At 49.9% G+C, this 24,122-nt stretch overlaps 1 protein-coding gene across 1 annotated transcript; it reads left to right on the forward strand.

Moving 5' to 3' along the window:
- The first annotated feature begins 1,376 nt into the window (after window positions 1-1,376).
- LOC137309949 (E3 ubiquitin/ISG15 ligase TRIM25-like) lies at window positions 1,377-23,840 on the forward strand. Its single transcript, XM_067977946.1, has 6 exons — window positions 1,377-2,582; window positions 10,011-10,103; window positions 11,180-11,407; window positions 11,957-11,979; window positions 12,935-13,068; window positions 22,685-23,840. Exons 1-6 carry the CDS (start codon window positions 2,022-2,024, stop codon window positions 23,206-23,208), a joined length of 1,563 nt encoding a protein of 520 aa, XP_067834047.1. The 5' UTR covers window positions 1,377-2,021; the 3' UTR covers window positions 23,209-23,840.
- Window positions 23,841-24,122: the final 282 nt, after the last annotated feature.

Here is a 24,122-nt window from a genome sequence, read left to right on the forward strand (position 1 = left end):
TCTACACTCTCTCTCTCTCTCTCTCCATTCCCTCCCCCTACACTCTCTCTCTCTCCATTCCCTCCCCTCTACACTCTCTCTCTCTCCATTCCCTCCCCCTACACTCTCTCTCTCTCCCATTCCCTCCCCCTACACTCTCTCTCTCACATTCCCTCCCCCTACACTCTCTCTCTCTCCATTCCCTCCCCCTACACTCTCTCTCTCTCCATTCTCTCCCCCTACACTCTCTCTCTCTCCATTCCTCTCCCCCTACACTCTCTCTCTCTCCATTCCCTCCCCCTACACTCTCTCTCTCTCTCTCTCTCCCCATTCCCTCCCCCTGCACTCTCTCTCTCTCCATTCCCTCCTCCCTACACTCTCTCTCTCCATTCCCTCCCCCTACACTCTCTCTCTCTCCATTCCCTCGCCCTACACTCTCTCTCTCTTCCATTCCCTCCCCCGACACTCTCTCTCTCTCCATTCCCTCCCCCCTACACTCTCTCTCTCTCCATTCCCTCCCCCTACACTCTCTCTCTCTCCATTCCCTCCCCCTACACTCTCTCTCTCTCCATTCCCTCCCCTGCACTCACTCTCTCTCTCTCCCATTCCCTCGCCCTACACTCTCTCTCTCTCCATTCCCTCCCCCGACACTCTCTCTCTCTCTCCATTCCCTCCCCCTACACTCTCTCTCTCTCTCTCCATTCCCTCCCCCTACACTCTCTCTCTCTCTCTTCCATTCCCTCCCCCTACACTCTCTCTCTCTCCATTCCCTCCCCCTACACTCTCTCTCTCTCCATTCCCTCCCCTACAACTCTCTCTCCTTCCATTCCCTCCCCCTACACTCTCTCTCTCTCTCCATTCCCTCCCCCTACACACTCTCTCTCTCTCCATTCCCTCCCCCTACACTCTCTCTCTCTCCATTCCCTCCCCCTACACTCTCTCTCTCTCCATTCCTCTCCCCTACACACTCTCTCTCTCTCATTCCCTCCCCCTACACTCTCTCTCTCTCTCCATTCCCTCCCCCTACACTCTCTCTCTCTCTCCATTCCCTCCCCCTACACTCTCTCTCTCTCTCATTCCCTCTCCCCTACACTCTCTCTCTCTCTCTCTCCATTCCCTCCCCCTACACTCTCTCTCTCTCCATTCCCTCCCCTACACTCTCTCTCTCTCTCCATTCCCTCCCCCTACACTCACTCTCTCTCTCCATTCCCTCCCCCTTACACTCTCTCTCTCTCCATTCCCTCCCCCTACACTCTCTCTCTCTCTCTCCATTCCCTCCCCTACACACTCTCTCTCTCCATTCCCTCCCCCTACACTCTCTCTCTCTCCATTCCCTCCCCCTACACACTCTCTCTCTCCATTCCCTCCCCCTACACACTCTCTCTCTCCATTCCCTCCCCCTACACTCTCTCTCTCTCTCCATTCCCTCCCTGTTCTGGGCTCTAACCCACTCCCCACCATTTCCAGTGGAGATTATTGTGCCGAAAGCTGCTGTCCAATTCCACAGTCCCGCAGCTCCTGCTCTCATCAGCCCGCTCACAGGGAGATGACTCCCCGCTCAGCCAAAGGCCGAGTCCGAGCAGCGCCGCTGTAGATTGCGGCTCTGTGTGGAGAGGCCGCAGTGTCCGGGCCTGTTGGTGCTGGAAGAGCCCCAGGTTCCCCCGGGGGGTGGAGCCGCCTCTCCAGGCTCCACATTGCCCGTCCCTCCCTCGCTCTGCTCCGGCCCGGGCCCAGTGCCCCCGGGGGGGGCGGGGGGGAGCCCCGCGCAGGCGCGTCAGGCAGAGAGGCGGTTCCCGGGTTTATTTTCCACCTTCCTCTCTGCAGGGTTTGGAAAGGGGATTTTTTCCTCTTTATCTCCGGTTTAATTTGTTTCTTGTCCCATTCTGGGTCTGTTCTGAGCTGATTATTTTCGGTTTGTGTTCACTGGGCCCAGTTTGCTGCCCCGTCACTCCCGGCACCGGGTGTTTATAAGAATTTCACTTCCTGCTCTGGTTCCTCGCTCTCTCTTGTTCTGTGTGAAAGCTGCTTCAGGAGCTGGAGGAATGGAGCCCGGAGCTTCAGAGGATGAATTAACCTGTGCTGTGTGTCTCCAGGTGTACCAGGACCCGGTGGTGTTGTCCTGTCAGCACAGTTTCTGTTTGAAATGTATTGAGGGAGTTTGGGCCCAGTCACCAGGCCCAGAAGGGTTTGAGTGTCCTCAGTGTCACCGGAAATTCAACCCCAGGCCCAGTCTGGAGAGAAACTTCACACTGTGTAATATTGTGGAAAAATACAAGCGGTCACAGCCTCCTGCTGATTCAGCCCGTGTCGTCTGCGATTACTGTGTCGAGAATCCATCCCCAGCTGTGAAGACGTGTCTGAAATGTGAAATATCTCTTTGCTCCCATCATTTAAAACCACATCTGCTGAACAAGGCCTTCAGTGGACACACCCTCATCGAGCCTGGAGCTGACCTTAAAGACAGGCGGTGCGTTGACCATAAGAAGATCCTTGAATACTACTGTGAAGATGATACAGAGTGTGTGTGTGTTTCTTGTGTAATAATAGGGAAACATAAATCCCACACACTGCTGAGCCTGGATCAGGCACAAGCTGCAATTAAGGTGAGTGACACAAATCCCGATATTAAATACAGTGAGGGAGAATTTTCCTGTTAATGACCAACATTAATTAGAACTTATTGCAGACAGTGCTGATTTATCCCAGTGTTTTCTTGCTGCCCCGGGTCTGGGTTTACAGCTGTTTGTCAGTCAGATTTGCTCCCTCTCTTTTCTCTTACAGTCTGAGAGAACAGGGTGGGCTCTGGGAGGGTGTTAGAGTGGCCCAGGGTGACTGCCCCTCACCCACACTCAGCCGCTCCTGGTGAGGGCACTGTAGAGCTCAGTAATTCACTGTGTGGGCACCTGTGAGAACTGGCACTCCATGGCATAGGGCTGTAGAGCAGAGCATGTTTTCGCCCTGTGTAACGCTGGGGTATTCTGCCATCTGACCAGCAGGGAGAGGACCATCACCGGTGGGGGGAGTGAGGGACACCCACGGGGGGTGACTCAGGGGCTGGGGGGAGAAACTGTTTCTCACAACAAGAGGGAATTGGTGTTTGAGAAATGCTGGTGTGACTGAGTCTGTCTCCCTTTCCCCTCGGCTGATTCCTGGAAATGGAGGAGCTGAGTCCGTGTGAAAATTTGTTTTTTATTTGTTCATGGGATGTGGGCGTCACTGGCGAGGCCAGCATTTATTGCCCATCCCTAATTGCCCTTGGGAAGGTGGTGGTGAGCCGCCTTCTTGAACCGTTGCAGTCCGTGTGGTGAAGGTTCTCACACAGTGCTGTCAGGTAGGGAGTTCCAGGATTTAGATCCAACGATGATGAAGGAACAGCGATATATTTCCAAGTCAGGATGGTGTGAGACTTGGAGGGGAACGTGCAGGTGGTGGTGTTCCCATGTGCCTGCTGCTCTTGTCCTTCCAGGTGATAGAGATTGGGGGTTTGGGAGGTGTCGAAGAAGCCTTGGCGAGTTGCTGCAGTGCATTCTGTGGATGGTACACACTGCAGCCATGGTGCGCCGGTGGTGAAGGGTGTATGGGGTGCCAATCAAGCGGGCTGCATTGTCCTGGATGGTGTCGAGCTTTTTGAGTGTTGTTGGAGCTGCACTCATCCAGGCAAGTGGAGAGTATTTCATCACACCCCTGACTTGTGTCTTGTCGATGATGGAAAGGCTTTGGGAGTCAGGAGGTGAGTCAATCGCTGCAGAATACCCAGCCTCTGACCTGCTCTTGTAGCCACAGTATTTATATGGCTGGTCCAGTTAAATTTCTGTTCAATGATGACCCCCAGGATGTTGATGGTGGGGGATTTGATGATGGTAATGCCATTGAATGTAAAGTGGAGGTGGTCATTGCCTGGCACTTATCTGGTGCGAATGTTACTTTCGAGTTATCAGCCCAAGCCTGGATGTTGTGCAGGTCTTGCTGCATGCAGGCACGGACTGTTTCATTATTTGAGGGGTTGCGAATGGAACTGAACACTGTGCAATCATCAGCAAACATCCCCATTTCTGACCTTATAATGGAGGGAAGGTCATTGATGAAGCAGCTAAGATGGTGGGCCTAGGACACTGCCCTGAGGAACTCCTGCAGCAATGTCCTGGGGCTGAGATGATTGGCCTCCAACAACCACTACCATCTTCCTTTGTGCAAGGTATGACTCCAGCCACTGGAGAGTTTTCCTCCTGATTCCCATTGACTTCAATTTTACTCGGGCTCTTGGTGCCACACTCGATGAAATGCTGCCTTGATGTCAAGGGCAGTCACTCTCACCTCACCTCTGGAATTCAGCTCTTTTGTCCATGTTTGGACCAAGGCTGTAACGAGGTCTGGAGCTGAGTGGTCCCGGCAGAACCCAAACTGAGCATTGGTGAGCAGGTTATTGGTGAGTAAGTGCCGCTTGATAGCACTGTCGACGACACCTTCCATCACTTTGGTGATGATAGAGAGTAGACTGATGGGGCGGTAATTGGCCGGATTGGATTTGTCCTCCTTTTTGTGGACAGGACATACCTGGGCAATTTTCCACATTGTCGGGTAGATGCCAGTGTTGTAGCTGTACTGGAACAGTTTGGCTAGAGGCGCGGCTAGTTCTGGAGCGCACGTCTTTCGCACTACAGCCGGGATGTTGTCGGGGCCCAAAGCCTTTGTTGTATCCAGTGCACTCAGCCGTTTCTTGATATCACGTGGAGTGAATCGAATTGGCTGAAGACTGGCTTTTGTGATGATGGGGATATCGGGAGGAGGCCGAGATGGATCATCCACTCGGCACTTGTGGCTGAAGATGTTTGCAACGCCTCAGCCTCTTCTTTTGCACTCACATGCTGGACTCTGCTATCATTGAGGATGGGGATGTTTACAGAGCCTCCCCCTCCCATTAGTTGTTTAATTTTCCACCACCATTCAGACTGGATGTGGTCGGACTGCAGAGCTTTGATCTGATCCATTGGTTGTGGAATTGCTTAGCTCTGTCTCTAGCATGTTGCTTCTGCTGTTTCGCATGCATGTAGTTCTGAGTTGTAGCTTCACCAGGTCGGCATCTCATTTTTAGGTACGCCTGGTGGTGCTCCTGACATGCTCTTCTACACTCCTCAATGAACCAGGGTTGATCCCCTGGCTTGTTGGTAATGGTAGAGTGAGGAATTTGCGGGGCCATGAGGTGACAGATTGTGCTGGAATACAATTCTGCTGCTGCTGATGGCCCACAGCGCCTCATGGATGCCCAGTTTTGAGCTGCTCGATCTGTTCTGAATCTATCCCATTTAGCACGGTGATCGTGCCACACAACATGTTGGATGGTGTCCTCAGTGCGAAGACGGGACTTCGTCTCCACGAGGACTGTGCGGTGGTCACTCCTACCAATACTGTCATGGACAGATGCACCTGCGACAGGTAGATTGGTGAGAACGAGGTCAAGTAGGTTTTTCCCTCATGTTGGCCTGCTCACCACCTGCCACAGGCCCAGTCTGGCAGCACATGGTGAGTCAGTGTGAAAAGAAGCCGGTGTGTGTGGTTACTCAGTTTATACAGGGCAGGGAGCGCCTCTTTACTGAGAGCCACAGAAGGGAATATTTCTGCTCGGGGCCCAGACACTGAGTCCGTTATTTGAGGGGAGGGAGTACCTCAATGGAATTGGTTTACTCAGCGGGGGATTGTGAGATCACACCCGGGAGTGTGAGATTACGGGGGATGAAATGGCGGGGGGACAGAGACCACCAGGGGCTGTGAGATCGGCAGGGGTTTGGCCAATTGTTGGGAGGGAGGCAGATAGCGAAGTGTGTAGCCCGATCGTGGGGGTGGGGGAGAGATGGCGGCAGGTTTGCTTGAAGGTCCGGGGGAGAGCTCGCTCCTGCTCCTCCTGGCCCACAAGCAGTGCTGGAAAAGCACTTACCTGCTGGATCCGGCAGCTCCCGCTTCCCTTCAGCTGCCAGGTTTCCCGAGTCCTGGAAATCCCGTCCCACAGCCATTAAATCCAGATGGCAGCTAAAATCTGAGGCTGGCAACCTGATTAAAATATTAGAATTCCTGATCCACCTCTCGAGAGACCATCCTTGGTCCTTTGGTCAACAAGGGGCCATAAATATAAGACTGTCACTAATAAATCCAAGAGGGAATTAAGGAGAAACTTCTTTACCAGAGAGTAGTTAGAATGTGGAACGTGTTACCACAAGGAGTAGTTGAGGCGAATATCATAGATACCATTTACAGGGAGGCTGATAAACACATGAGGGAGAAAGGAATAGAAGGATAAGTTGATGGTGTTAGATGAAGTAAAATGGGAGGAGGCTCGTGTGGAGCATAAACACTGGCGTACACCTGTTGGGCCGAATGGCCTGTTCCTGTGCTGTCCATTCTATGTGATCCGTTCAGCTGCCTCCGCCTCTTCTGTCCCTTCCCCTAGCCCACCAAACCAAACTTCCCCCAAGGTTCCCCCCGCCCGAGCCCTGAACTCACATCGCGCTCTCATTTATCTCCTATCTCTCCTCATGCCCTCTCCATGCTCACCTTGTTCATGAGACCCACCTCCTGCTCTCTCGACCCTATTCCCGGTAAATTACTGACCACCCAACTTCCCCAAATGGTGTGTTAGCCTTTATTGCAAGGGGGTTGGAGTATCAGAGTAAGGAGGTCTTGCTGCAATGATATAAGGCTCTGGTGAGACCACACCTGGAGTGCTGTGTCCAGTTTCAATCTCCTTATCTAAGGAAGGATATACTTGCCTTTGAGGGGGTGCAAAGAAGATTCACTAGATTGGTTCCTGGGATGAGAGGGTTGTCCTCTGAGGAGAGATTGAGTAGAATGGGCCTGTATTCTCTCTGGTATTGAGTCGAATGAAAGATGATCGCATTGAAACATATCACGTTCTTAGAGGGCTTGACAGGGTAGATGCTGAGAGACTGTTTCCCCTGGCTGGAGAGTCTAGAACTCGGAGTCCTAGTCGGCCATTTCGGACCGAGATGAGGAAACATTTCTTCACTGAGTGTTGTGAATCTTTGGAATTCTCTATCCCAGAGAGCTATGGATGCTCAGTCATTGAGTATATTCAAGACTGAGATGGTTAGATTTTTGGACACGAAGGGAATCAAGGGATGTGGGGATAGGGCGGGCAAGTGGAGTTGAGGCCGAAGATCAGCCATGATGTTATTGAATGGCGGAGAAGGCTCGAGGGGCCGTATGGCCTACTCTTGCTCCTATTTCTTATGTTCTTATGTCCTTCCTGACCCCAATGCTAGCTGATATTGTAAATAGTTCCCTCTCTTCAGGTACTGTCCCACTCCCTTTCAAATCTGCTGTCATCACCTCCCTCCTCAAAAAACTCACCCTAGACCCCTCTGTCCTTGCAGACTACCACCTCATCTCCAATCTCCCTTTCCTCTCAAGTCCTTGTACGTGTTGTCACCTCCCAAATCTGTGGCAATCTTTCCCGCAACTCTACATTTGAACCTCTCCAATCAGGATTCCACCTCTGCCACTGTACTTAAACGGCCCGACTAAAAAGTCACAAATGAGATCCTTTGTGACTGTGGCCGTGGTGAACTATCCCTCCTCATCCTTCTCCACCTGTCTGCAGCCTTTGACATGGTTGACCACACCATCGTCCTCCAACGCCTGTCCTTTTGTCCAGCTGAGTGGGACTGCCCTCGCCCGGTTCCATTCCGATCTATCCAGTCGTAGCCAAAGAATCTCCGACAATGGCTTCTCTCCCCACCCCCCCGATACCTCTGGAGTCCCCCATGGATCTATCCTTGGCCTCCTCCTATTTCTCATCTGCATGCTGCCCCACGGCGGCATCATCTGAAAACACATTGTGAGGTTTTGGTCTCCATACTTAAGAAAAGACATACTTGCTCTCGAGGCAGTACAAAGAAGGTTCACTCGGTTAATCCCGGGGATGAGGGGGCGGACATATGAGGAGAGGTTGAGTAGATTGGGACTCTACTCATTGGAGTTCAGAAGAATGAGAGGCGATCTTATTGAAACATATAAGATTGTGAAGGGTCTTGATCGGGTGGATGCAGTAAGGATGTTCCCAAAGATGGGTGAAACTAGAACTAGGGGGCATAATCTTAGAATAAGGGGCTGCTCTTTCAAAACTGAGATGAGGAGAAACTTCTTCACTCAGAGGGTGGTAGGTCTGTGGAATTTGCTGCCCCAGGAAGCTGTGGAAGCTACATCATTAGATAAATTTAAAACAGAAATAGACAGTTTCCTAGAAGTAAAGGGAATTAGGGGTTATGGGGAGCGGGCAGGAAATTGGACATGAAGCTGAGTTCGGATCGGTCAATGCCCTGTAGGTGGCGGAGAGGGCCCAGGGGCTATGTGGCCGGGTCCTGCTCCGACTTCTTGTGTTCTTTAGATTTGTGGTTGGGATCAGATCAGCCATGATCTTATTGAATGGCGGAGCAGGCTCGAGGGGCCGATTGGCCTACTCCTGCTCCAATTTCTTATGTTCTTATGTTCCACACTTAGACTGATGACACTCAGCACTACCTCACTCGACCCATCCACTGCCTCTGATTTCTCACACTGATGGTCCGACATCAAGTCCTGGATGAGTCGAAATTTCCTCCAATTAATTGGGAAGACTGAAGCCATTGTCTGAGACACCCCCCCCTGCCCCCGGCCACAAACTCCGTTCCCTAGCCACCTATTCCATCCCTCTCCCTTTCCACTGTCTCAGGCTAAACCAGACTTATCGCAATCTCAGCGTCCTATTTGACCCTGAGCTGAGCTTCCGACCCCATATCCTCTCCATCACTAAGACCACCTACTTCCACCTCCGGAATATCGACTGTGTCCACCCCTGCCTCAGCCCATCAGCCACTGAAACCCTCATCCATGCTTTTGTTATCTCCAGACTTGACTATTCCAATGCTTTCCTGGCCGACCTCCCTTCTTAAATATGAGCTCATCCAAAACTCTGCTGCCCATATCCTAACTTGTACCAAGTCCCGTTCACCATCACCCATGTGCTCGCTGACCTGTATTGGCTCCCAGTCCGGCAACGCCTCGATTATAAAATTCAAATCCCTCCATGGCCTCACCCTTCCTATCTCTGTAACCTACTCCAGTCCTACAACCCTCCGAGAACTCTGCGTTCCTCCAACTCTGGCCTATTGTGCATGCCCAAATTCCTTTGCCCCACTATTGGCGGCCGTGCCTTCAGCAGTCTCGGCCTTAAGCTCTGGATTTCCCTCCCCAAACCTCTCCGTCTCTCCACCTCTCCCTCTCCTCCTCTAAGACTCTCCTTAAAACCTACCTCTTTAACCAAGCATTTTGTCACCTGTGCTAAAGTCTCCTTCTTTGGCTCGGTGTCAATTTTTGTGTGATGACTCTCCTGTGAAGAGCCTTGGGAGGTTTTACTACGTTAAAAGCGTGATATAAATGCAGGTTGTTGTTATAAGAACATAAGGAATAGGAGCATACGGCCCCTCGAGCCTGCTCCGCCATACAAAAGATCATGGCTGATCTTCGACCTCAACTCCACTTTCCCGCCAGATCCCCATACCCCTTCATTCAGTTAGAGTCTAAAAATCTATAGATCTCAGTCTCGAACATACTCAACGACTGAGCATCCACAGCCCTCTGGGGTAGAGAATTCCAACCCTCTGAGTGAAGAAAGTTCTCCTCATCTCAGTCCTAATTGGCCGACCTCTTATCCTGAGACTATGCCACCAAATTCTAGACTGTCCGGTCAGGGGAAACAACCTCTCAGCATCTACCCTGTCAAGCCCTCTCAGAATCTTACATGTTTCAATGAGATCACCGATCAATCTTCTAAACTCCAGAGAGTATTGGCCCATTGTACTCAATCTCTCCTCATAGGACAACCCTCTCATCCCAGGAATCAATCCAGTGAATCTTCGTGAAACTGCCTCGAAGGCAAGTATATCCTTCCTTAGGTAAGGAGACCAAAACTGTACACGGTACTCCAGGTGTAGTCTCACCAAAGCCCTGTTATTTTAAAGACTTCCTAATTGCCTTTACAGGAAGAATTGGAGAGAGAAATCGAGAAGCTTCGAGTCCAGCAGAAGGGTTCCAGCAAACAGCGAGACTTGGAGAGATCAGAAGCTGAAATAAAGGTGGGTAAAGTGGGACTGGATTTAGAAAGGGTTTCTCTCCCCGCTGAGTCAATGAGCACATCAGAAACAGGCCTTCCAAACCAGGCTGGTTGTGTTGGGGCCGAGTCACTGATTACACTGAGTTCCCCGTGTGTTTGATGTGAGGGGGAGCTGCTTAACTCTCCCTGCACCTCCCAGGGAATATTATTACATCACTTGGGCACTGGATTTCCTGAAACAGACACAGTCAGAGGCTGGGAGTTGGAGACTTGCCCTGAAGCCTGTGTCAGATGAACATAGAAAGGAAGAGGAAGAAAAGACCATTAGCCCCAGCGAGCCTGCCCCATGCAGACAGGGTTCAATCACACACACCACTGATCCACCCCGAGCCATGTACTCACCTGGGAAAGGCAAACAGAAGAGAGAAAAAACACCTGCAGACAATTCAGGACAAACTCTGGGAAATTCCTCCCCAGCTCCCTTTTAAAGGGTGGGAGTGACTCCATACCCCCGACATGTTCAGGGAGTCTGTTCCAGAGATCGAGGCCTCTGGGGTCTAACCTAACTCTGTGCCTATGGATTTTATACACAGGCCCTCTAGTCCCACCATCCCGATCCATCTCAAGTACCTCACCCAACGAGTGAGTCCAATAATCCCTCGATCATTTTAAAAACCTCAATCATGTCCCTCTCGGCCTGCCTTTCTGTAAATCACCCTCCCTCTTGGAGCCGATCCTCAGAACTAAAATCCATCAGACTACGTGTCATTCTGGCCACCGTCCTCTCCAGAGTCTCAATCTCCTTCACCAGGTGTGGGCACCAAAACTGGACCCATCACTCCAGGTGTGGATGGACCAGGTGGCAGTGCCATACACAGTCTAAATACAGTGCTCTTTCTATTAAACTCAAGGCTCAAGGCAACACTCGTTAAACTCTGTTTTCTCTCCCAGTAGACCCTCCCCCCACTGCTTGTCTATCTTTAACGGGTGATTGAGTAGTGATCGAAACAAACTGTCCCATCCCTGGAAAGTGCCGTGTGCTCAGGGTAAGAGCTGTGTGGAAGGGCCGTTTGTAATGAGAGTTGGTTTGGGTTTCAGACACGAATCAATGAGTTGAAAGGAAAGCTATCGAAGAGCTTCTCTGAATGGAGGAGAGAGCTGGAAGAAGATGAAGAATACGCACTGAAACTGATCGATGAGGAGGGGCTCCGAGCTCTCTCACAGATTAGAAGCTGTTCTGAAGCATTAAATGGGATGGAACAGATTCAATTAATGGATAGAGAAACCCAGAGTCTGGTACAGAGGGACCCTCTCTCCTTTATTCAGGTACATCTTCAATATAAACAGGGCCATGTCTGGGGAATGGGGCGTTTCTGTGAGGCTGGTGAGAGGGCTGAATTGTTTGAAGATTGTTGGTGGGTCCAGCATTGGCGCTGCCCCCTCAGCCCTGCCCTGGGAGTGTTGGCGCTGCCCCCTCAGCCCTGCCCTGGGAGTGTTGGCGCTGCCCCCTCAGCCCTGCCCTGGGAGTGTTGGCGCTGCCCCCTCAGCCCTGCCCTGGGAGTGTTGGCGCTGCCCCCTCAGCCCTGCCCTGGGAGTGTTGGCGCTGCCCCCTCAGCCCTGCCCTGGGAGTGTTGGCGCTGCTCCCTCAGCCCTGCCCTGGGAGTGTTGGCGCTGCTCCCTCAGCCCTGCCCTGGGAGTGTTGGCGCTGCCCCAGGATGGAGTGCAGTGAAATGTGGGATTATTGCCCATTCCTGTGACTGGCCCCACCTACTGTTATACACTGAACTCTTTACTCTCAATCCCAAATTCACTCTTTGGTTCCATTGGGTGTTGATTTGTTCGTTGACTGATTTGATCTCCTCTCTTTATTCACAGAACTCGAAGCAGCTCCTTTCCAGGTAAGTTCCTCTCAGTCATACAGTACCTGCTGCTGATAGGGAACCTTCCCCTGTATCTGGGAGAAGAGTGAAAGTAGAATCACCGCTTGGAAACCTTCCCAGATAAGGTGCTTTCAAATGGTGGGAATATTGAGTGATGTTTAACTGTGGTTTGAGGGGTTATTGGCTCAGGCAGCCTGTCGGAAATGGGAGTGACCTGTGCTGTTCCATCGGTGTGTCGAGCTTCTCAGGAACCTGTTAGACAGGAAGTGAGAGAGAGAGAAACCTGCAGTGACCTGTATCTAACCGAGGCTTCCGAAAGGCTCCATGTGTGTCAGTGACAGCTTTATTCCATTGGGTCAGTAAGTGCTGTGTGATTGGCTTGTTCCATCAACCAGCCCATGGAGAAATGAGGAGAGGGGCAGGTCCCAGTGTCAGAGTGACAGTAAAATGTGTTGTGATTGGCTCATTCTATCCACTAACAGAGAAATGAGTCAGTGCTGAGATTTCCCAGTAATGTCACTGTGATTGGACCCTCTGTGAGGGAATCCCACTGATCCCAGGTCCCTGGGAGGCTGTTCCTTCTCCTCTCCTCACTTCAAATGATTGTGGAGAGTGTGATCCTGCAGAGAGGGGGGAGCACAGACTGGAGACCCTCGGGATAATAATAATTATTAATAATGGAAAGATGAGGGCTCCAGTCCAGAAAAACTGGACTGAACACAGACGGCTTTGAAAATCACAAATTGAGCTGAAGTGGCAGCAAACCAGGATCCCACTGCACGTGTGGAGATCAGTGTGAATGCAGGGAGACTGCAAATCCCGGGATTCTGCCATTTTCAGGATGGGTTGCTGCGGGGTCTCAGTACGAGCGTTAGAAGGGGTGCAGGTTGTTGCACTGATCACTCGTTCCCCTTTGGGTTTCTGATCTGAAATGTCCCCACTGATAAAAACATTCTCTCCTCTTTCATTCCAGAGTGACTGAGACTCAGAGAGTCACAGACCCAGATGTTCCAGCGCTCACCCTGAACCTGTCCAATATATCTCAACTTATCCAGAAGAGGCTGAATGGATCGGAAAAGTATCACTCAGACATACTGGGAATCATTGGTAAGAACATGCAGCTTTTCTCCAATATAAGGGACTGAGAGCAGGTCGGGTTAGTTGTGTTCAGACAGTTGGGAATATCCCCGAACTTTAATATCAGGTCCCCGTGTGTGTGGATCAGGAGCCTGAGATTAATCCTCAGTCCCCAGTGACACCTGCTTTAAACATTCCTCACTGTAATGGGCCAGAGCTTCACCCCCCATGGGTCAGGGAGGGGCGGGTTAGACGAACGATGTTCTTACTGATCAGTTCCTGCTCAATATAATAGGGTCGACAGTATTACAGTGGGTTGACAACGGATCTGGCCCGGGTAAATTGGAATCAAAGATTTGCAGGCAAAACTGTAATTGATCAATGGGCGGCCTTTAAAGAGGAGATAGTTTGGGTACAGTCTGGGTACATTCCCATGAGGGGGAATGGCAGGGCAACTAAAGCCAGAGCTCCCTGAATGACGAAAGAGATGGAGAGTAAGATGACGCAGAAAAAGCAGGTGTGTGACAGATGTCAGGTTGATAATACAAGTGAGAACCAGTCTGAAAATAGAAAATACAGAGGGGAAGTGAAAAAGGAAATAAGAGGGGCAAAGAGAGAGTATGAGAATAGACTGGCAGCTAAGAGAAAAGGGAATCCAAAAGTCTTCTGTAGGCATATAAACAGTAAACGGGGGGTAAGGGGAGGGGTGGGGCCAATTAAGGACGTAAAAGGAGACCTCCGCATGGAGGCAGAGGGCATGGCTGAGGTACTAAATGAATACTTTGCATCTGTCTTTACCAAGGAAGAAGATGCTGCCAAAGTCACAATAAAAGGGGAGGTTGAGATAATGGATGGGGTGAAATTTGATAAAGAGGAGGTACTCGAAAGGTTGGCTATACTTAAAGTAGATAAGTCACACGGTCCGGATGGGATGCATCCTAGGTTGCTGAGGTAAATAAGGGTGGAAATTGCGGAGGTACTGGCCCGAATCTTCCAATCCTCATTAGATCAGGGGGTGGTGCCAGAGGACTGGAGAATTGCAAATTCAACTGCAAATTTTTGAACAAGGGTTTAAGGAAACATCCGGAAACTCCAGGCCAGTCAGTTTAACGTCGATGGTGGGGAATCTTTTAGAAACGATAATCCGGGACAAAATTACCAGTCGGTTCTCATAGAATCCTCGAAAGGTTCCAGCACGGAAGGAGGCCATTCGACGCATCGAGTCAGTGCCTGCTATATGCAAGAGCAATCCAGCAAGTCCCACTCCCCCGCCCTTTCCCCGTAACCCTGCAAATTTTTTGCTTTCAAGTACTTATCCAGTTCCCTTTTGAAGGCCATGGTTGAATCTGCCTCCACCACCCCCTCGGGCAGTGCATTCCAAATCCTGACCACTTGTGTGAAAATGTTTTTCCTCATGTCACCTTTGGTTCTTTGGCCAATCACCTTAAATCTCTGTCCTCTGGTTCTTGACCCTTCCCCCAATGGGACCAGTTTCTCCATATCTACTCCGTCTCGACCCTTCATGATTTTGAAAACCTCGATCAAATCTCCTCACAACTCTTCTCTGTTCCAAGGAGAACAACCACAGCTTTTCCAGTCTATCCACGTAACTGAAGTCCCTCATCCCTGGAATCATTCGAGTAAATCTCTTCTGCACCCTCGCTAAGGTCTTCACGTCTTTCCTGAAGTGCAGGGCCAGAGCTGGACACAATACTCCAGTTGTGGCCGAACCAGTGTTTAATAAAGGTTCATCATGACTTCCATACTTTTGTACTCTATGCCTCCATTTATAAAGCCAAGGATCCCGTATGCTTTATTAACCGTGTTCTCAACCTGCTCTGCAAATTTCAACGAATTGTGCACATATACCACCAGATCTCTCGTTCCTGTACCCTTTATGAGTTGTGCCATCTAGTTTATATTGCCTCTCGTTCTTCGTACTGAAATGTATCACTTTACATTTTTCTGCATTAAATTTCATCTGCCACATGTCCGCCCATGCCACCAGCCTGTCTATATCCTCTTGAAGTCTATCACTATCCTCCTCACTGTTCACTACCCTTCAAGTTTTGTGTCAACTGCAAATTTTGAAATTGTGCCCTGTACACCCAAGTCATTAATATATATCAACAAAAGCAGTGGTCCCAGCACCGACCCCTGGGGAACACCACTGTACACCTCCCTCCAGTCCGAAAAACAACCGTTCACCACTGCTGTTTGTTTCCTGTCACTTAGCCAATTCTGTATCCATGTTGCCACTGCCCCTTTTATTCCACGGGCCGCAATCTTGATGATAAGCCTACCATGTGGCACTTTATCAAATGCCTTTTGAAAGTCCATATACACCACATCCACTGCATTGCCCTCATCTACCCTCTCTGTTACCTCGTCAAAAATCTCTATCAGGTTAGTTAAACATGATTTGCCTTTAACAGATCCGTGCTGGCTTTCCCTAATCAATCCACACTCATCCAACTGATTGTTAATTCTGTCCTGGATTATAGTTTCTAAAAGTTTCCGCATCATTGAGATTAAACTGGCTGGCCTATAGTTGCTGGGTTTATCCTTACACCCTTTTTTGAACAAGGGTGTAACATTTGCAATTCTCCAGACCTCTGGCACCACCCCTGTATCTATGGTTGTTTGGAAGATTATGGCCAGTACCTCCACAATTTCCACCCTTACTTCCCTCAGCATCCAAGGATGCATCCCATTCAGAGTGGGTGACTTATCTACTTTAAGTCAGCGAGCTTTTCAAGTACCTCTTCTTTATCAATTTTTAGCCCATCCAGTGTCTCAACTTTATCTTCCTTTACTGAGACTCTGGCAGCATCTTCTTCCTTGGTAAAGATCGATGAAATGTACTCATTCAGTACCTTGGCCATGCCCTCATTTTTTCTCTTCGTTCATGGGATGTGGGCGTCGCTGGCAAGGCCAACATTTATTGCCCATCCCTAATTGCCCTTGAGAAGGTGGTGATGAGCCACCTTCTTGAACCGCTGCAGTCCGTGTGGTGAAGGTTCTCCAACAGTGCTGTTAGGTAGGGAGTTCCAGGATTTTGACCCAGTGACGATGAAGGAACGGTGATATATTTCCAAGTCGGGATGGTGTGTGACTTGGAGGGGAACGTGCAGGTGGTGTTGTTCCCATGTGCCTGCTGCTCTTGTCCTTCTAGGTGGTAGAGGTCGCAGGTTTGGGAGGTGCTGTCGAAGAAGCCTTGGCGAGTTGCTGCAGTGCACCCTGTGGATGGTACACACTGCAGCGACTGTGCGCTGGTGGTGAAGGGTGTGAATGTTTAGGGTGGTTGAAGGGGTGCCAATCAAGCGGGCTGCTTTGTCCTGGATGGTGTCGAGCTTTTTGAGTGTTTTTGGAGCTGCACTCATCCAGGTAAGTGGAGAGTATTCCATCACACTCCTGACTTGTGCCTTGTAGATGGTGGAAAGACTTTGAGGAGTCAGGAGGTGAGTCACTCTCCACATTATACCCAGCCTCTGACCTGCTCTTGTAGCCATAGTATTTATGTGGCTGGTCCAGTTAAGTTTCTAGTGAATGGTGACCCCCAGGATGTTGATGGTGGGGGATTCGGTGATGGTAATGCCGTTGAATGTCAAGGGGATGTGGTTAGACTCTCTCTTTTTGGAGACGGTAATTGCCTGGCACTTGTCTGGCGCGAATGTTACTTGCCACTTATGAGCCCAAGCCTGGATGTTATCCAGGTCTTGCTGCTTGCAGGCACGGACAGCTTCATTATCTGAGGGGTTGCGAATGGAACTGAACACTGTGCAATCACCAGCGAACATCCCCATTTCTGACCTTATGATGGAGGGAAGGTCATTGATGAAGCAGCTGAAGATGGTTGGGCCTTGGACACAGCCCTGAGGAACTCCTGCAGCAATGCCCTGGGGCTGAGATGATTGGCCTCCAACAACCACTACCATCTTCCTTTGTGCTCGGTATGACTCCAGCGACTGGAGAGTTTTCCCCCTGATTCCCATTGACTTCAATTTTACTCTGGCTCCTTGGTGCCACACTCAGTCAAATGCTGCCTTGATGTCAAGGGCAGTCACTCTCACCTCACCTCTGGAATTCAGCTCTTTTGTCCATGTTTGGACCAAGAGGCCTGGAGCCGAATGGTCTTGGGGGAACCTAAACTGAGCATCGGTGAGCAGGTTATTGGTGAGTAAGTGCCGCTTGATAGCACTGTTGACGACACCTTTCATCACTTTGCTGATGATTGAGAGTAGACTGATGGGGCGGTAATTGGCCGGATTGGATTTGTCCTCCTTTTTGTGGACAGGACATACCTGGGCAATTTTCCACATTGTCGGGTAGATGCCAGTGTTATAGCTGTGCTGGAACAGTTTGGATAGAGGCACGGCGAGTTCTGGAGCACAAGTTTTCAGCATTACAGCCGGGTTGTTGTCAGGGCCCGTAGCCTTTGCTGTATCCAGTGCACTCAACCGTTTCTTGATATCACGTGGAATGAATCGAATTGGTTGAAGACTGGCTTTTGTGATGGTGGGGATATCGGGCGGAGGCCAAGATGGATCATCCACTCGGCACTTCTGGCTGAAGATGGTTGCAAACGCTTCAGCCTTGTCTTTTGCACTCACGTGCTGGACTCTGCCATCATTGAGGATGGGGATGTTCAGAGAGCCTCTTCCTCCCATTAGTTGTTGAATTTTCCATCACCGTTCACGACTGGATGTGGCAGGACTGCAGAGCTTTGATCTGATCTATTGGTTGTGGAATCGCTTAGCTCTGTCTATAGCATGTTGCTTCCGCTGTTTAGCATGCATGTAGTCCTGTGTTGTAGCTTCACCAGGTTGGCACCTCATTTTTAGGTATGCCCGGTACTGCTCCTGGCAAGCTCTTCTGCACTCCTCATTGAAACAGGGTTGATCGCCTGGCTTGTTGGTAATGGTAGAGTGAGGAATATGCCGGGCCATGAGGTTACAGATTGTGCTGGAATACAATTCTGCTGCTGCTGATGGCCCACAGCGCCTCGTGGATGCCCAGTTTTGAGCTGCTAGTTCTGTTCTGAATCTATCCCATTTAGCACGGTGGTAGTGCACATAACACGATGCTTGGTGTCCTCAGTGTGAAGACGAGACTTCATCTCCACAAGGACTGTGCGGTGGTCACTCCCACCAATACTGTCATGGACAGGTAGATTGGTGAGGACGAGGTCAAGTAGGTTTTTCCCTCATGTTGGTTCGCTCACCGCCTGCCGCAGGCCCAGTCTAGCAGCTATGTCCTTCAGGACTCGGCCAGTTCAGTCAGTAGTGGTGCTACCGAGCCATTCTTGGTGATGGACATTGAAGTCCCCCACCCAGAATACATTCTGTGCCCTTGCTACTCTCAGTGCTTCCTCCAAATGGTGCTCAACATGGAGGAGGACTGATTCATCAGCTGAGGGAGGGCGGTAGGTGGTAATCAGCAGGAGGTTTCCTTGCCCATGTTTGACCTGATGCCATGAGATTTCATGGGGTCCAGAGTCAATGTTGAGGACTCCCAGGGCCACTCCCTGCTTGCTGTATATCACTGAACCGCCACCTCTGGTCGGTCTGTCCTGCCGGTGGGACAGGACATACGCAGGGATGGTGATGGAAGAGTTTGGGACGTTGGCTGAAGGGATTATTCTGAGTGTGTGGCTTTGTCAGGTTGTTGCTTGACTCGTCCGTGGGACAGCTCTCCCAATTTTGGCACAAGTCCCCAGATGTTAGTGAGGAAGACTTTGCAAGGTCAACTGGGCTTGGTTTGCCTTTGTCGTGTCCGGTGCCTCGTGGTCCAATGCCGGGTGGTCTGTTCAGTTTTATGACTCCATTTTTTTTTGGCCGGTCTATTCTCATACTCTGTCTTTGCCCCTCTTATTTCCTTTTTCACTTGCCCTCTGAACTTTCTATATTCTGCCTGGTTCTCACTTGACATCTGCCATACGCCCCTTTTTTCCATTTCAACTTACTCTCCATCTCTTTTGTCATCCAGGGAGCTCTGGCTTTAGTTGCCCTACCTTTCTCCCTCGTGGGAATGTACCTAGACTGTACCCGAACCATCTCCTCCTTCAAAGCTGCCCACTGTTCAATTACTGTTTTGCCTGCCAATCTTTGATTCCAGTTTACCTGGGCCAGATCTGTTCTCATCCCACTGAAATTGGCCCTCCTCCAATTGAGTATTTTTACTTTAGAGTGGTGCGTGCCCTTTTCCATAGCTATTCTAAACCTTATGATATTATGATTGCTGTTCCCTAAATGCTCCCCCACTGACACTTGCTCCACTTGGCCCGCCTCATTCCCTAGAACCAAGTCCAGCAATGCCTCCTTCCTCATTGAGCTGGATACGTACTGATCAAGAAAGTTCTCCTGAACACATTTCAAAAATTCCTCCCCCTCTTTGCCCCTTATATTATTATTATCCTGGACTATATTGGGATAGTTGAAGTCCCCCATTATCACTACTCTATAGCTTTTGCACCGCTCTGTAATTTCCTTGCAAATTTGCTCCTCTATATTGTTCCCACTAGTTGGTGGCCTATAGAATACTCCCAGTAGTGTAATGGCACCTCTATTGTTTCTTAACTAACCAAATAGATTCTGTCCTTGCCCCCTCCAGGACATCCTCTCTCCAGCATTGCATTATTCACCTTAATCAATACTGCCTCCCCCCCCCATTCCTTTCTTTCCTTCCCTCTCTTCCACTGATGACCTTGTAACCAGGAATATTTAGTATCCAATCCTGCCCTTTTTGAGCCAGGTCTCTGTTATCGCCATGACATCATATTCCCGTGTGACTATTTGTGCCTGCAGTTCACTGACCTTGTTTACCACACTTCGTGTGTTTACACACATACACTGTAAACCAGTCTTAGACTTTCTTCTACTCTCTCCTAGTCCGATCCCACCTAATACTGTACTATTTCTTGCTCTATTGCTGTCCGTCTCTCCCGATCCTTTGTGCCCCTTGTTTCTCTTTTCTAATGCTACATCCTGGTGCCCATCCCCCTGCCAAATTAATTTAAACCCACCGCCCCCCACAGCACTCGTGTACCTCCCCGCGAGGACATTGGTCCCAGCTCCATTGAGGTGCAACCCCTCTGGCCTGTACAGGTCCCACCTCCCCCAACACGAGTCCCAATGCCCCAGGTATCTAAAGCCCTCCCTCCTGCACCATCTCTCCAGCCACACATTTATCTGCTCTATTTTCCTATTTCTATACTCACTGGCGCATGACACTGGGAGTAATCCGGAGATTACTACCTTTGATGTCCTGCTTCTTAATCTCTTTCCTAACTCCTTAAAATCTGTCTGCAGGTCCTCATCCCTCTTTCTACCTGTGTCGTCGATACTGATATGGACTACGACCTGTGGCTGTTCACCCTCCCCCTCCAGAACGGTCTGCAGACGCTCAGTGACATCCTTGACCATGGTGCCATGGAGGCCACATACCATCCTGGACTCGCGTCCGTGGCTGCAGAAATGCCTGCCTGTTCCCATAACTGTAGAATCCCCTATCACTGTTGCTCTCCTGACCTTCTCCCCCCGCCCCCCCCCCCCCTGTACAGCCGAGTCACCCATGGCGCTATGGTCCTGGCTCTGGTCCCTCTCAGGTCTGCCGCCGCTCTGTTCTCGGGTCTTGGGTCGCCCCTCCTTTTATCCCCGCTCTCGGGTCTCTCACCTCGGGGTCCGCTCCGCTCTGGTCAGTGACCTAATAGTCACGTGGACAAGAGGAGATTGGATAGAAGTGTTTCAAATCATGACGGGTTTAGATAAAGTAAATAAAGAGACACTGTTCCCATTGGTGGAAGGGTCGAGAACCAGAGGACACAGATTTAAGGTGATTGGCAAAAGAACCAATGGCGACGAGAGGTTGGGATCTGGAATACACTGCCAGGGGGTGGTGGAGGCAGATTCAATCGTGGCTTTCAAAACGGAATTTGATCAATATTTGAAGAGAAAAAATTTGCAGGGCTACAGGGAGAGACCGGGGAATGGGACTAACTGGATTGTCCTGACAAAGAGCCAGCACAGGCTCGATGGGCCGATTGGCCTCCTCCTGTGCTGTAACGATTCTATGATACGGGTGGATAGTCACAGGTTTATTAAGCATATGATAACTATTATTGACAATAATTAAACACACACAACAACAGCACTCAGGAGTTTTTAACCCGGAGAATCCACACGTTAACAGTGAAATGGTTGGCTGGTCAGGCCCCATCAGATTCTGAGCTCTCTCTTCCCACTATGACTGTTTATCGTTTTTCCCAATCCTGTTGTGTTTTAGTATTACCTCTTGTTCCTTTCATGTCCCCTGTCAATGATTTCCACATCCTGATTGATCTGTCAATCAAATCCTTAGGATGAGGTCAGTTACAGAACCATCAAAGACATTCGAACCCTCCAGTGCACGTGTTGCTGTTCCTCACACTGGGCCGTGTTCCTTTCGACAGGGGTCTCCTTCCAGGGGGGCCTTTACAGACAGCTGTTTATGTCTCAATACAACCAGCTTCAACATTACAGACAACGAACCACCATTCCCACCTCTCTCATGTCCCTGTGAAGTGCAAAGACGAAGAGTTTACAAGATGCCGTTCCACTCGCACCGACACGCCTCCTAAGGTCTTGTTACAGGGTCTGTCCATATCAAAGGGAGAATCAAACTGCTGGTCAGATCAGTTCCAATTGAAAAGTTACTGAACACAGTTACATTAATATAAAGAGGAATCAATAACAGTCCCATTTGATTAACCCTTCGCTAACATCGGAGTTACACACAGCCAATCAGTGTGTCTCTTAAAGGGACACCGTCCCTCACAGGGCTGTCAGTATCTGTGCTCTGGGGAGGAGGCAGAATCAGCTCAACAGGGGCAGCCCCTGTCCCAGGGATCGTCATCGAGCAGGGGACTGGGATCAGGGGGAGAGCGGGAATATTCCAAGGTGTGTTTATAATCTTAAACGGGGATCATTAATTTCTATTTAACCCTTTATTTGATGATTTGACCCTTTATTTGTTGATTTGACCCTTCATTTGTTGATTTGACCCTTTATTTCCCGGTGCTGTTTCTTCAGTGCGAGGGATTCGAGGGTCGAGTTCCTGCTCCTGCTCCTGTTCCCTCCTCACAGCTCGGAATTGGTCCGAGTCTCAGACCCGGGTCCGGAGGGAGTGTTGGTGAATTCAGAGTGGACAGGGAGCAACAGTTTAATGTACAGAAGGGAGATCAGATTCCCCTCAATTCCCCACTGAATCCTCCCTCCTGTGAGCTGTGTGTTCCCAGTACAGCCGGTGCTGAGATTGTGGGGCTGGAACTGTGAGTCTGTGGGATGTGTTGTGTGCCGGTGAATCCCCTCCATTGGGGCTGGGAGAACGTGAGCACAGTGCCAGGGGCTTGTGTGATTAAACTGACTGCTACTGTGTGTCTCCACTGCAGTGTTTGCACTGAGTGTACAGCACTGGGACCCACACACTGCTATTTAACAGGGATTCTGATTGAAGGCCATTGATTTAACATGGGATGAATCCAGTGTAAGAGGTAATATGGGGCTGACACTGTCTGGGAAATACTGACACTCCCACCCTGCAGCTGTCAATCATTGATCTGAGTGGAATAACCCTGTCTGACCAATCTCTTCTCTTCTCTCCTCTCCAGGGCAAAGGTCACCGATGAGCCTGGATCCAAAGACAGTAAACTGGAACTTGGTTCTGTCTGATGATCTGAGATCAGTAACATGGACTGAATGGGAACAGCCCAAACCACCTCACCCAGAGAGGTTTAAAGACTGTCCCCAAGTCCTCTGCTCCCAGAGTTTCTCCTCAGGATCCCATTCCTGGGATGTGGAGACTGATGGGAAGGATTGGGGAATAGGGATTGTGTGTGGGAGTGTAGAGAGGGAGGGGGACGAGTCTAATCTTCGGCTCAGCAGGAAATCCTGGTGTTTGGATTTTTATGATGATTCTCCTCTCAGAGCCTATCACAATTCCGAGTTCACTGTCCTCCCATTGAACTGGTCAATCAGCAGGATCCGAGTTCAGTTAGACTACGAGGCCGGGACTCTGTCATTTCACCGGGTCACTGACTCACTGAGACATTTACACACATTTCAAACCACATTCACTGAACCCGTGTTTCCAGCATTTTATTGTGGGAACAAATCCCTAAAACTGTTAAATTAATCTGAGATTCTGTTGACATCACTCCCGGGTCTGCCACTCGAAAGAAGTTATTTCTGGGTTGCTGGATGTGATTGTATCACTCCCGGGTCAGCCCTCGGATGATGTCACTCCCGGGTCAGCCCTCGGATGATGTCACTCCCGGGTCAGCCCTCGGATGATGTCACTCCCAGGTCAGCCCTCGGATGATGTCACTCCCGGGTCAGCCCTCGGATGATGTCAGGAGCTCAGAAGCTTTGCTGTTTTTAAGGATCCGTGGGGTCTTTGTGCTTTTCTTTGTGCGGGTCTGTCACTAACACTAAAAATAGTAACTTTAGGTGAGTTTGCTTGTAATTCGTGGTGTTACAATTGATTGTCCACTTCAGTTGTAGAATTTTACTACTTTAGTTCCATAATTGTCGTGGTATTAATCTCAGTAATGAATCATAGAAATGTCAGGTGTGACAGTGTTAATCTCAGTAGTGAGTGATAGTAGTGACAGGTGTGACTATTAATCTCAGTAGTGAATGATAGTAGTGACAGGTCACGTTCCCTTTAAAGAGCTGCTCTGAAAATCTGATGTGGAGATGCCGGTGATGGACTGGGGTGGACAAATGTCAGGAATCTTACAACACCAGGTTATAGTCCAACAGTTTTATTTGAAAATCACAAGCTTTCGGAGGCTTTCTCCTCCGTCAGGTGAGTGTGACGATCTCACCTGACGAAGGAGAAAGCCTCCGAAAGCTTGTGATTTTCAAATAAAACTGCTGGACTATAACCTGGTGTAGTAAGATTCCTTACATCTGAAAATCTGAGGCTGGGGTTGAAATTGTTCTTTGGCCGTAGCTCAAAACAGCGATGGTGAATCGACAGCCCGAGTTACACTGACTTCAGTGGAAAGGAAAATCGTGCGGGGTGTAAAATGGGCTGTCCATTCA

Source organism: Heptranchias perlo, unplaced genomic scaffold (genome assembly GCF_035084215.1).
Source record: "Heptranchias perlo isolate sHepPer1 unplaced genomic scaffold, sHepPer1.hap1 HAP1_SCAFFOLD_194, whole genome shotgun sequence".
Taxonomy (NCBI): Eukaryota; Metazoa; Chordata; class Chondrichthyes; order Hexanchiformes; family Hexanchidae; genus Heptranchias; species Heptranchias perlo.